Below are 13,104 nucleotides of genomic sequence, written 5' to 3'. Positions count from 1 at the left end.
GGTAGCTACCATATGAATGGATGAACAATTTTAGTCTTACAACATCAATTTAATTTTATTAGTAATTATAAATTAAAATCATCAACATATGCATGCATAATATAGTAAAATTTATAAAAGTCATATTATATATAATAAGTTATAAACAGTTCTTATAGTTTCAAGTCGAACAAAATTCAGGTATCCAAGATGTAGGAGAAACAATTTTAATAACAACATTATAAATAATTATAATCTGCGTGTAATTGATTTTTTTTTTTTTGGAAATATTATGCGTCTCTTTGGTTTTCAATTTATCAAAAGTATGTATCTTAAAAGTTCATTTGGCAAAAATCAGATTGGTAATAGTTATTATACGGTATTTATATTCGGATACATTCTTTAAAAATAAACCCGTTTCATAAACTGAAAATTTAAAAAGTAACACACTAGCGTTTGCTGTTAGAAAATAACTGAAAGTTATTTAGAAACTAAAAAGTAACTTGTAAAAGGCAAGTTCCTTTTTTTTTTTTTGGACTCAGTAAAAGGCAAGTTCTGACCACAAAAGAAAAAAAGGCAACGTACGTTAGCTTCCGACTTTTCACCTCAAAAAGACAATTAGTTTCTTAAAAATAGAAGCCAAATTAGATTAAAAAAAGTCTCAAAGAAATATATAAACCATGCGTCAAGGGAACAAATTAACCGATTCACTTTGATTTTAGTAAATCAATATTCTATGAATTTCACTTATATATGTAATATTGACCAGCTTCAATTCGCGTATATAATTTATGGCAGCAGCTGGCAGCCGGAAATTTTCCAGGTCAAGAGCACTGCTAACCCTCAACAAGGGTTAGGTGGAGCTCCTACCCCCCATTTTCCCATTCTATAAATATCGCTAGTTCCTTTGCTTCCCATATCCAGTTCCTTTGCTTCCCATATCCAAATTAAGGTACGCCCTATATATACATATATATATAGTGATTGAACTTGTTCTTTCTTGCTTCTGCTATATAAATATATATATATGGCTTCCATTACCACCCTCACTGAGATAGCCGCCGAGAAGTCCCTGAGGTCTGGCTTCATTCGGGACGAAGATGAGCGTCCGAAAGTTGCTTACGACCAATTCAGCGATGAAGTTCCGGTGATTTCGCTGGCTGGGATAGATGACGTTGGTGGCCGTCGAGCTGCGATATGTACGCAGATTGTGAAGGCTTGCGAAGAATGGGGCATTTTCCAAGTTGTCGATCATGGCGTCGACACCGAACTCGTTTCGGAAATGACTCGCCTCGCCAGAGAGTTCTTTGCCTTGCCGCCAGAAGAGAAGCTTCGCTATGACATGTCTGGGGGCAAAAAAGGCGGCTTCATAGTTTCCAGTCATCTGAAGGTAATGATTTCTGCTATGCAATTATTAATTTTGCTATTTCGTAGTTAATTGAGGTAGGTAGTTACGTTAGGGACGAACGGGGGTTATATAGGTGATGCCATTGTTAGTTAGTTAATGATGAGGGAGCGTGCGTGCATGCAGGGAGAGACGGTGCAGGACTGGAGAGAAGTGTTCATATATTTTACATATCCAAAGGGAAGCAGAGACTATTCGAGGTGGCCGGAAGGATGGCGAAGGGCGACAGAGGAATACAGCGAGAAGCTGATGGGTCTGGCAAGCAAGCTGCTCGAGGTGTTGTCAGAAGCAATGGGATTAGAGAAGGAGGCTCTGACAAAGGCATGCCTGGAAATGGACCAGAAGCTAGTGGTCAATTTCTACCCAAAATGCCCCCAGCCTGATCTCACGCTCGGACTCAAGCGTCACACCGATGCAGGCACCATCACCCTCTTGCTTCAAGACCTCGTCGGCGGCCTTCAGGCGACCAGGGATAATGGCAACACCTGGATCACTGTTAAGCCTGTCCCTGGAGCCTTCGTCGTCAACCTCGGCGATCATGCCCATGTGAGTACCAACATCATCATACACAAACCAATCTCTCTCCTTTGACGTAATTATAACACTTTCTACATCAATTTTAATTATAGACTTAACCGTCTTAGAAAATAAAAATAATCAACTTGCTAGAGTGAACCATAGAAATTTTCTATAAATTTTGTTAAACTATATACTTCATTTATTTCAAATTCAATGCTTAACTTGTTTTATAAAAGATGTCATAAACCTCGTCACTTTTATTTTTAAATCGTCATATACTACTGTCTCTACCCTGTAGATATAAGAAATATATTATACAAGCAACTATTGAATTTAATTTTACTCACATCATCACACGCCTATTTTTTTCAGTGTAGAAAACTGGAGAGACGTGCGTATAAATTTTTTTTATTGTAAGGTAATCTCATGGGTACTTTTTTCTTTGAGGTCGAAAGTTTCAAGTATATTTTAAAATAAAGAGATGCTACATAAAATTTCAAAAATAAAATAAAATCTAGAAGAAGAGAGCTTTGTATACATGCATGCAGTTTGAAAATAAAATCCGACCAATTTTGTCTTTTGATAATGCACAGTACCTGAGTAATGGGAGGTTCAAGAATGCGGATCACCGAGCAGTGGTGAACTCGAAGTGCAGCAGATTGTCGATAGCAACATTCCAAAATCCATCCCCAGAAGCAATCGTATACCCACTGAAGCTCGGAGAGGAACAAGAATCTCTGCTTGAGGAACCAATCACCTTTGCTGAGATGTACCGGAGAAAAATGGCCAAGGACCTCGAGTATGCCCGTCTTAAGAAGCTGTCCAAAGAGTCCAATGCCCAGCGCGAAACCATCGACTTTCAGAACAAATCATTGGATCAGATTCTGGCTTAATTATTCCCCCCCTAGAATTTGAACTTCTCATGTCTTCTTCCTTTTCTCTCAAAATAAATACTTGGGAGGTTCATCAGTGTTCCTCAGTCACTTGGTATGTAATCCCTAAAATCATGTACACATCGAAATCAATATATGAATAAAATTTTGGGACTGTCCTTAATTAATTACAGCCCCTGGCCATCCCCATATCAGAGGAAACATATCATGACTTAATTAGCATTTATTGTTATTTTGTCACAATTTTTTTAGGCATAACGACGCATATAATATGGTTTCGGCGTATATATTACTTCTCCGGTCCTAAATGTAAGACCCTTATACTAAAGTGTATAAGGGTTTTACATTTAGGACAGGAGGAGTATTATAATTATATGAATGTGATGATAACCTTTCATTAATAAATTTATAGGATCTCTTTTCATGGCTCATGTCTCATAACCCCTAAATGAATGTTGTTCTTTAATGATACTATTAATGTCCTTTAAACTCTTAATCTTCATACATGTTTTATACCAATAAAAAAAATTTAAATTTTATTAACTCTCATTTAAAATTTAACAACTTTTTAACTTTATCCTTATTTAATATACATTATACCGTATGAAAACAAAATCATCACAACAATAAATAAAAGGTAAAATTGAACATGTAAGAAATTTTTCTTTCTGTCCTATAAATAGGATCAAAAACTTTCTTTCTCTTTACCTTATAAATAGAATCAGAAGAATATATTATACATTCACTCTTATTTATGCCATTATAATATTCATGATTACAAAGTTCGTTCTCCCTCCCATCTCAATTTTGGAGCCAACTATTTCGAGTGTTCTGAAGGTCTTCGTTCTTGTTTGGGAAACTATTTGAGAAAGAGGAAGAAATTAATGAACAAGTTAAATGAGCAACTTGAAAAGACAGATCACAGATGTGCATGTTATAAGAAAAATATGGTGTTATGATGTGACTACCACGCCTAACTTGAAAATGGTTTTCTTTTTAAATTAGAAATTGTTTTCTATATACCTTATTTAAAAAGTAAATGTACATTATTTTTATTGTTATTATTTATGAATAAAATTAAATTTTTGAGTGGAGCTGTGCTGTTGCAATAAGATTTAAGGTGCTTGCAATAAAATTTTATATTATGACATAACATATAAATTTATATAAAATTTTTCGAAGTCCAAAATTATATGACATTTTTAGCAGCAAGCAAATGACAAATGGATGAGCATGAATGACTACCTAATACTGCACTATTATATTATAAAATTAATATCATTTCCAGTTCTTAAAATTTGACATCATTTAGTTTTAACCCCTAAAATTTGAAACTGGTAATTTTGATCTCTAAAATTTACCATTGGCCGTTTGGCCAAGTGGGGTGTGTGGGTTGCGGGTTCAATCCCGGGCCCTTGTAACAAAAAATAAAAATTTAACTTCATTTTGATTTTAATCCTTATTGAAGACACCAAAAACACTTTTTTAAGGGCCAAAAACCTCTAAGCAGACAATTCAAGGATCAAAATCACTTATTTCAAATTTAACTAACCAAAATCACTGATTTCAAATTTTAAAAATCAAAATAAAAATAAAGTTAAATTTCAGAAATATTAACCATATATTATATTATACATATGACAACATTTATATTCAAAATACATTATTTAAATAAGCATTTGTTACTCATTGCTAGCTTGCAACGGATGACTTAATATCATACAATAGCACAACATAAAAATTTATATTCGATTTGTCAAGGTACAAACAAATCTTTACCAGACATTATTAGCAGCAAAAAATAAGGAAAGTGTATTTACTGACGAGTTGAGGAGTCATCATTGACCAGTGAGGATACGAAAAATGACAATTCTTTGTGTTAGAATAGTACATTACAGTACAATTATAATGCCACATGCTATTTGACAACTAAACCAACCATATTAACCATTATCATGACTTGTATTAACAATTAATATTAATTTGCACCTCACAATTAAATTCTCTCACCATGAGGTCCCTTAAAGATTTTAGTAGTTATTTTTGTTTCGGGGAAAACATATACACTGGCACAATAAAGATTTTGTAAATCCTGAATAAGTAAAACCGTGACAGGTTTCGGAGCCAGCGATCAGATTAGATAATCGGGGCAGAGCGCACACAACCTCTAAGCCAGCTGCTAACGCACAAGCGAATCAATCAGGAAGGATTGGCTGGTCAGATTACGCCACATCCGCAGATTAGTTAGCAGTACAGGCCCATGATGAAGAACGTGATTAAAATCGTTTGGGTAACCCAGCCAGACAAGCTACAACGATTGCATAAAATGGACCAAGAATATAGGTGGCCCAGCATTATCGAGACTTGGCCCAAAAAGAAGAGCAGCATCACCGCTGGTAACACAACACACACCAAAAATCTGATATACCATGAATCTGTATATAATTATACATCTTTCAGATAAACTGAAATGAACTGCCACTAAATCATGCAAGCATAACGAGCCTAGCAAGAAAATCCACTTCTTGGCTGAAAAATACATGCTGGAAAACCAAAACAAAACTCAAGCAGCAACTGTGCATGCAACATTCTAACTAGTAGTATAATCAAATACAACATTACATTACATTGACGGGTTGTATGGGTGCCATTCTGTGAGTTTTACACCTGCAAAAGATAAGCATTTATAGTTTAGTTTGCGCCAGAAGAAGTCGATTTTATTAATCCTGAAAAAAACACAAGTACAAACACCAATAGCCCCAAAAAGCCAATATTCACAAAACAATCAGCACCCTTCCGTCCAAAGTCAAGAAGCATGCATGCAGATTATGAATCTGAATCATTCATAAACTATCGAGGCATTAAGGCAATAAAAATGTAGTTGTTACTCGTTCAAAAATCAGCACGAATATCTGGGCACAATAGCATTGACCTGCATTGTTCCTATGTTCTCAATTTTTGTGTTTTCTAGACAACGATAGCAACATAGGTGCTTCTCCATGTTGAGGAAACAACAGCAAACAGGGAAATCTAAGCCCAGGATAAAAAATAATAATTCCACGTGTAGATTTTTCATTGTTTTGGGAAACGGTTTACTTATTCAAGCACAAGGAAAATCACTGCCAGCCAATGTTGGAATACTTGCTTCTAACAACCAGATTTAAGCAAATCAATAATGTCAGCACATACGATGGCTTGACAAGCAAAATTTTGTCCTCATGTGGAGGATTATATTTTAAATAAAAAGTCCTGAAAATAAATCATGAGCAATTCGCAACCCCCCCCCCCCTTTATACGTAGGAAAACCATGGAGAGAAATGACCTGTTACACTGTAGTCTGGAAGCATAATTGTGATTGTTGCAATTTGTGCACATCCAATCTCCATTACGCCATTGCTTTGCTCTGATAAGTCAAAAAAGTTCAAACATATAAATTAGAACTCCCAAAAGCTTTAGTAATTGGTGGAACCAACTCCACAAATTATATTATTTATGTATAAAAATCCCCCTAGAGTGCAAGTCTCAGAAGAGCAGCAACAATATTGGCAAAGACAGAAGAAGTATATAGAAGCTAAACCAAGGTCCATATGCATTTGAGAGGCATAGGATCTCCACAACAACTCACTCAGTACGCTTACTTCCTTTCCCAACCCACTGGCGAGCGCGCACATATATTATTGCCCATCACTAACCGACCCTCTCTCACACACTCCTCAAGCATTCCTTGTGACTCAGCCTTGGCCCAATATAGGTGGGGGCCCATCATTTCCCAGGCCTCAAGTTTCACCTTGCCCTAAGGGAGGGGATTAGAATCCGGAACTGGTGGGTTCTTTACAAGTTGTATACAGTTGTGATTATTAGTTCCATGACCCATTGCACTAGAGAAAACCAGGCCGTGTCATCCTATGCTTGCAGTCACCGTAACATGCATATCAGAACATAAGCAATGATATTTTCCATCAACCCACATAAGGCAAATCTGAAACATTCAGCTGGTACTTTGAGCTCAACATTTATATCAGGTTCCAATATAAATGACTTAGGAGCAGTATGGTGCAGTCTAAAACCGTAACTAGAAGCTAGCATGAATGAAAGCCCACTAGAGACAACAGCAAAAACAAATGCCATCTTTCAAGACAAACGCCTCAATTTACATGCCCAATTAAAAACTCAGTTTGCAGCTTCTTTCAAAATCTTCTCCACATTCCTTTTCTGGTAAAGGACATAATTACGAACTTTAACTGGACATGACCAATAATTGAGAGCTCCAACCAGAAAGGGAAGAAATCCAATGCATACACAGAAAACAAAACTTAGTGTAAGTGCTCCATGTGAGTGAACTTCAACCAGAAGTTTCAAACATCAGCAAGTTGGAGCCAGTGCAAAAAACTATGACCCTTAGAGAACCATCCCGATTTATGATTCGTATCAGCATGAATTCATCCATAATACCCGCTCTCCAAATGACCCCTTCACTGAATCACCTACTTGTATATTGGAAAAATTAATTAATTTAATAATATAACAAAAATTTGTAAATATATACATAAAAATTATTTTGGGACAAATAAAAGTGTTTAAATGATTAAGAATTATTAATGTTGAGAAGAAATATGTTGGTAAAAATAAAAATATAAGATGTCACAGTTGAATGGCTGGAAGTAAAATCTTAAAATTAAAAGGAAAGTGTGTAACAATGTTTTGATTTCAACGGAGATCCATATAGGTTTCCAAAATCAAAGGGAGGTAACTGCAATTTAAGTTAAATAGAAGGCAGGTGCACGTATTTTACTCAATAAATTTTACAAAACTGTCACATATATATGCTTGACATCCCTCTCTCTCTCTCTGACTCTGTCACTTCACACATTCTGTGAGTCAGCCTTAGCGCATTAGTTACGAGCCTATCAGTAATGAGGAAGTTCTGTGTTACTTCTACTTTTGGATCAACCAAACTTACACTTTTCTAGTTCTACAGGAACACTTACAAAAACCGCTGCTCACTTCTGAGAGCAGCATGTCATGCATAAGGAATCCCATAGTCTAGGAAAATTTGTGCTCATCGCCATAAGAGGAGAGATTTGGTTTGAAAAATATTACAAAATTTACTGAGTTGAGCAATCCACAAAGAAACTAATGTCTTAGAATAAAAGGATCCTCGGCAAGAGCAAGTAATTACCCTTTCCCAAGGAGTGCAGGTGTAGTAATTTGAGGAGGAAACAACATGGGCATTGGCAAACTTGGAGCGGTACTTGAGTTTATAGTGGCAGAAGCGAAGACTCCAGATTTTGAATCTGCACTGGCCCCTACCACTTGCTCCACACTTGTATATGTTTGTTGCTGCTCAATTGTCTGAATATTTTATAACCAGAGTGGCAAAAGTAGAAAGAAGAGTAAATATGCTATTATGTTAAGACAACAAAACTTGATTAGAAGTATAAAAAAGCAAATTCTTACAATATGCTATTCAAAAGAACAAATGTTAAGACAACAAAACTTGATTAGAAGTATAAAGGAAAGCAAATTCTTACATGTCCAACATTCAATCTCTTGTTATCCCAGTCATAAACCAATTCTTCGGAAGCTAATCGTTTTGTTCCAAGTGCTTTATGCCGAGAAAAGAGAAACGAGTGACAAAATTTAACATCAATTGCTAGAAAGAATTCCATTCTAAATAATAAACGCCCAATAATCTCCCAATTATAATGTGATGAGGCCCTAGGAGATCAAGTAGCATAGAACAGAGCAAATATAAATTGGGGGAGGGGGTTATGCTGAGGCCAAGGCATTTGTAGATAATATCCATAAGTAGAAGATGCAGTTATGAATTTTGCACCTACAATGCTAAATCCAGAAAAAGAAATCGTACCAGGTGGAAAGGCATTGCACTTTTTACACTGCAAAAAAAAAAAAAATATATATATATATATAACAACAACAACAACAACAATAAATTAATGAGAAAAATTGCGGATATTTACACAGTTACACCCTTAAACAATTTGAGATCATTTAGAAGTTAAATGCAAAAGGAATACCTGGGAACGTGATGAATAATTATGGAAGCCACAATTACAGATCCAGTCCCCGCTACGCCATCCTTTTGGAATAGGTAAGTTTGGGTTGGCAGAATTATCATATGGAAGTCCAGAACCATAGTTTCCACTTGGTAGCCATAGGGAAACCGGCGGAGCACTATTTCCAATCAATCCGATATTCATTTTCTGATCAGCTCCTCCTGGGGCCCTGGAAAAATGATGTGAGTAAGTTGGGAAAGATGCTCCAGTCATTGCGACTGCTGGCATGGCCGCCACCTCCTTTGGTTGTCCACACTTTTTGCACTTCTCTCTTGATGCATAGTTGTTGTTAGTGCAACCTTGTGTTCCATTGCATACAAACCCATCCCACAATGCATCCAGGGGAAAAGGAAGCCAATCATATGCAGTTACGCACACCAACACGTCCATCCCACACAAAAGACACAAAAAGCACAAACAGCTCAATTATTTGATATCAAGTTCTTCATCTTTATTTGCAACATAAGATTATCAAACGACCGTCAAATTTTTGAGCCTTATTGTGTTGCTAATGGGAAAGACTGCATATGCAAGAAAAATATACATCTTAATGCATAGTGAAATACATTGCAGGCCCCTATTTAATGAGATTTTAAAAAAAATAACATACAGCAAATTATCAATGAAATTATAAGAAACTAACTTACACCAAATTTTAGTTATATACTTACCATTACGACATGCAAATAAGAGTTCTGCCAGCCTAAACTTGTGACTCAAATAAGTATCAAGTGCCTTTTTCCTTTTTTTTTTTTGGGGGGGTGGGGGGGGGGGAGCAGAACAAACAACTTGCTAACTTAAATTCCGCTCTCAAGACCATACCAAACATTCAAATTAGTTGTCTTGTCTCAAAGCGTGCTAATGACAACTATATATCGGATCGGATTCCCATCTACAATGATTCCAGATATTAGCCACAATGAAAGAATATACTATACTCTACAAGACCTCAGAACTGAAAGAACATCCAACTTCATTTCCGCATTTGTTCCATAAGAAAGAAGAGAAATGCACAAACCTGAGAAGAACGATGGATAATCTTAAGACATGAGTCTGCATGCGACACCTCATATATTTATATTAGACACGCCATAGATGTTGCGAACATTAAAACGAAAGTCTCAAAATCATACAAGCTTGAATTAAAATACAAGAGAGCTAAAAAATCATACTAATGAATTTGAATTAACAAGGAAATTTTAAAGAACGAATTGTTTTCTCTTGATTCTTCGAGAATCATTATCGAACTAATCAAACAAAATCATTTTTGTGCCGTTCAGCGATAAGATTAGACTGGAACTTGTTCTCAAAAAGTTTCAATCTCCTATAATCTGATTTTCTAGCTTAAGCTGTGATTTTATTTAGTGGGTTTGAGGAAACCGTTGTTCGAGGATTGACATCAATAGAATTTTTAATTATAAATTGACAGTTTAGATTTTGTTCTAAATCAATGACTATATCTTGTGGCCATGTCCATGCTCCAGCAACAACTTATAAACTTCCAGGAAGCAGATAACTAATTTCAAAAGGACCTAACAATTGAATGTTTTGAAGGCCATTCCCAAGCCACAAGCACGCCAAATGAACCTACGGGTTTGCGAACTTAAGGTAACAAGCTGTATATCATTACCTAAATCCACGGGAGAATCATGAACCACAATCAACCTAAGCAGGTGGGCCACGAAAGAATAAAAGAAGCTCGACCATTAATTAAATCCCGGACAAAGAAAAGAGACGGGCAAGGCCAAGAGGCTAACCAGTGCAGATCCAATCGCCAATACGGGGCAGCCACTTAGAATCAGCAGGGGTTTCGTTGTCGACGAGAAGGCGAGGTTGCTTGCAACGATTACAGAATGACCGGAATGCATAGTTCCTGTTATTGCATCCACTGCACTCCCAATCCCCTTCTCTCCCTTCTCCCATTCTTATTTTATCGCTGATGTCTGTGTCTATATATCTGAGGGCCCAATTAAAAGTACAGAACGCCAAAGATAGAAAGGGTAGAGACAAGGGTTTTTGGTTCTGAGACGACGGAAAGAGAGGGAAGGAGAAGCCGAATTGAGCAGCGGATCCATTCACTGCTGTAAATACAATCGATCATTCATGTTTATACAAAACATTGGATCCTTGTTTTTCGCCTCGGGGGAAAAAAATTAAAAAACACAACGCGGATAACTCGAAAGCCAGCGTTGGGGGGGGGGGGGGGGGGGGGGGGGACACACCAGCGTTTCTCTACATTTCAGATTTATTTGAATTTTGAAATTATGATTGGAGCTTTAGAAATATTCTTTGATCCTATTTATAAAAAAATTTACACAGATAAAAAAAATTTTAAATTTTATTAACTCTCATTTAGAATTTAACAACTTCTTAACCTTATCTTTATTAATATACATTATACCTTATAAAAAATAAAGTCAATACAATAATAAATAAAAAGTAAAATTATACATTCATATAAAAAAATTCCTCTCTACCTTATAAGTAGAAGTAAATACTTTTTTTCTTTATACCTTATAAATAGGATCAGGAGTATTTTTTAACTCTCTGCTTACATGACACCAAACAAGCACTGATTTTGAGGAAAATAGAAATGAATATAGGAATGAATATGAAAATGAGGTTTAAAAGTGTGGTTGTCATATCCAATCATCAATGAAATACATATATTTTTTATTTTACATGTATATTTAAAATACAAAATTAATAATATGCTCTCATCTTAAAAAAAAAAACATTAACACTACTAACCTAGACGTCCGAACCACTGCCAACCACTCGAAGTTACAGCCACCTTTGCCGAAAATATCAAACCAGACTTGGAGAAGCTTTGCTTAAACATCAAAGCAGGAGTATGCAAAAGTTCGGTTTATTTTCATGAGAACCTATAGATGGGATTATCGGTAATGGTGTTGAATTTGTTTATGTGAATTGTTGAGGTGGAAGTTAATTTTCTTGAGTAATGTTTCAAGAGCAAGAATGATCTTTACTTCTTTACCTTCCATGTCCTTGTGTTCTTCGCCGAAATTGAAATTCATGGTGCAAGATTTTTCCTCTCATTTTTCTTAGTTGATTCTTCCGATCCATCTTCGCATTTCCCTTCCACATCTTCATTCTTCCTCTCATCAAGCAGTCTAACTTTTATAAATAATTTATAAAATTGATTTATATTAATGAAAAAAAAAAAAGGCAAAATAGGTTAGGCATGTAGTCTTGTAGGTTAAATTTTATAAAAATAGGCCTAACATGTTTATCTAAAGAGGCCTAACAATAGGCGTAAGCCTAAACCTAGCCTATTTAATGGATATAGAATCTTAATAAGAGACTAACCTATTTTCACTCCTACTAATACCCCTAAATAAATTTGAGTGGAAAAAAAAAAGGAATTGAACCAGTCAGTAGTCTAGTTTGGTTTAAGCATTGAACCGGTATCAACTCGGTCAAACTAGTGTAAACTGGAAAAAACTGGTGTAAACAGGTGATGAACCGGTTTAAATGATTATTTTGCTATTGATTCTATTTTTTTTCATTCAACTCCTAATATTTCAGTCACTATATATTTGAATGAATTTTAATGATGATTTTGGTATTAATGATTATTAATTTTTATTATTGAGTAATCATAGAAATCAAAATTCTCAATGTTATTGTTACAATCTAATTATTGTTATATTTTCTTATATTTTGTTATTAGTAATTATTAATATTGTTATATTTTGTTATTTTCAATTAAATTCTATTATTTTAATGTGACTAGTTTGATTTTGATTTGATCCCGATTTGACCCATTAACCCTTGAGCTACTAACTCAACTACTTTAATATTTGGTCTGGTTTTTTTGTTCCTTGGTTACATTGAACTTTATTAAATTGTATGGGTTAACTAAGTTCTAGAGTACTGGGCCAAAAAAAAAAAGTACTAGAATGACAACACATGAATTGTATATTTAAATTAATTAATATTCCAATTTAATCTGTTTTTATTTAAAATTCAGTTAGTTACAATGTGACTCTCATGATCAGTGAGGTTTGTGATGATCAATTCAAACAATAATAACAATATAAAAAAAATACGACTTCAAACCACAGCTATCAAACCAAAATGCAATCAATGATGAACGGTGATATTAACTCAAAATTATATCACTCCTATTCATATGACAACAATTTGAAATTTTTTCCCTATATCCAAACATAGTTTTCTAGGATGAAAAATTAAATTTATCACATGA

The 13,104-nt window shown here is 35.1% G+C and overlaps 2 protein-coding genes across 2 annotated transcripts; one reads left to right on the top strand and one right to left on the bottom strand.

The window, feature by feature from the left end:
* Positions 1-945: 945 nt before the first annotated feature.
* On the top strand, positions 946-2,966 carry LOC114752239 (naringenin,2-oxoglutarate 3-dioxygenase-like). Its single transcript, XM_028940964.1, has 3 exons — positions 946-1,369; positions 1,511-1,930; positions 2,497-2,966. The coding sequence occupies exons 1-3, from the start codon at positions 1,007-1,009 to the stop codon at positions 2,794-2,796; spliced, it is 1,083 nt and encodes a 360-aa protein (XP_028796797.1). The 5' UTR covers positions 946-1,006; the 3' UTR covers positions 2,797-2,966.
* A 2,227-nt stretch (positions 2,967-5,193) lies between these two features.
* On the bottom strand, positions 5,194-10,997 carry LOC114752243 (ranBP2-type zinc finger protein At1g67325). Its single transcript, XM_028940968.1, has 7 exons — positions 10,631-10,997; positions 8,835-9,172; positions 8,666-8,693; positions 8,328-8,401; positions 7,976-8,148; positions 6,119-6,199; positions 5,194-5,463 (listed from the first exon to the last, which is right to left on the bottom strand). Exons 1-7 carry the CDS (start codon positions 10,794-10,796, stop codon positions 5,415-5,417), a joined length of 909 nt encoding a protein of 302 aa, XP_028796801.1. The 5' UTR covers positions 10,797-10,997; the 3' UTR covers positions 5,194-5,414.
* Between the last annotated feature and the right edge of the window lie 2,107 nt (positions 10,998-13,104).

This window comes from Neltuma alba, unplaced genomic scaffold (genome assembly GCF_004799145.2).
Source record: "Neltuma alba isolate B1F8T4 unplaced genomic scaffold, ASM479914v2 tig00007294_pilon, whole genome shotgun sequence".
NCBI lineage: Eukaryota > Viridiplantae > Streptophyta > Magnoliopsida > Fabales > Fabaceae > Neltuma > Neltuma alba.
The sequence above is the reverse complement of the archived record's forward strand: the minus strand, read 5'-3'. Positions and strand labels throughout refer to the sequence as shown.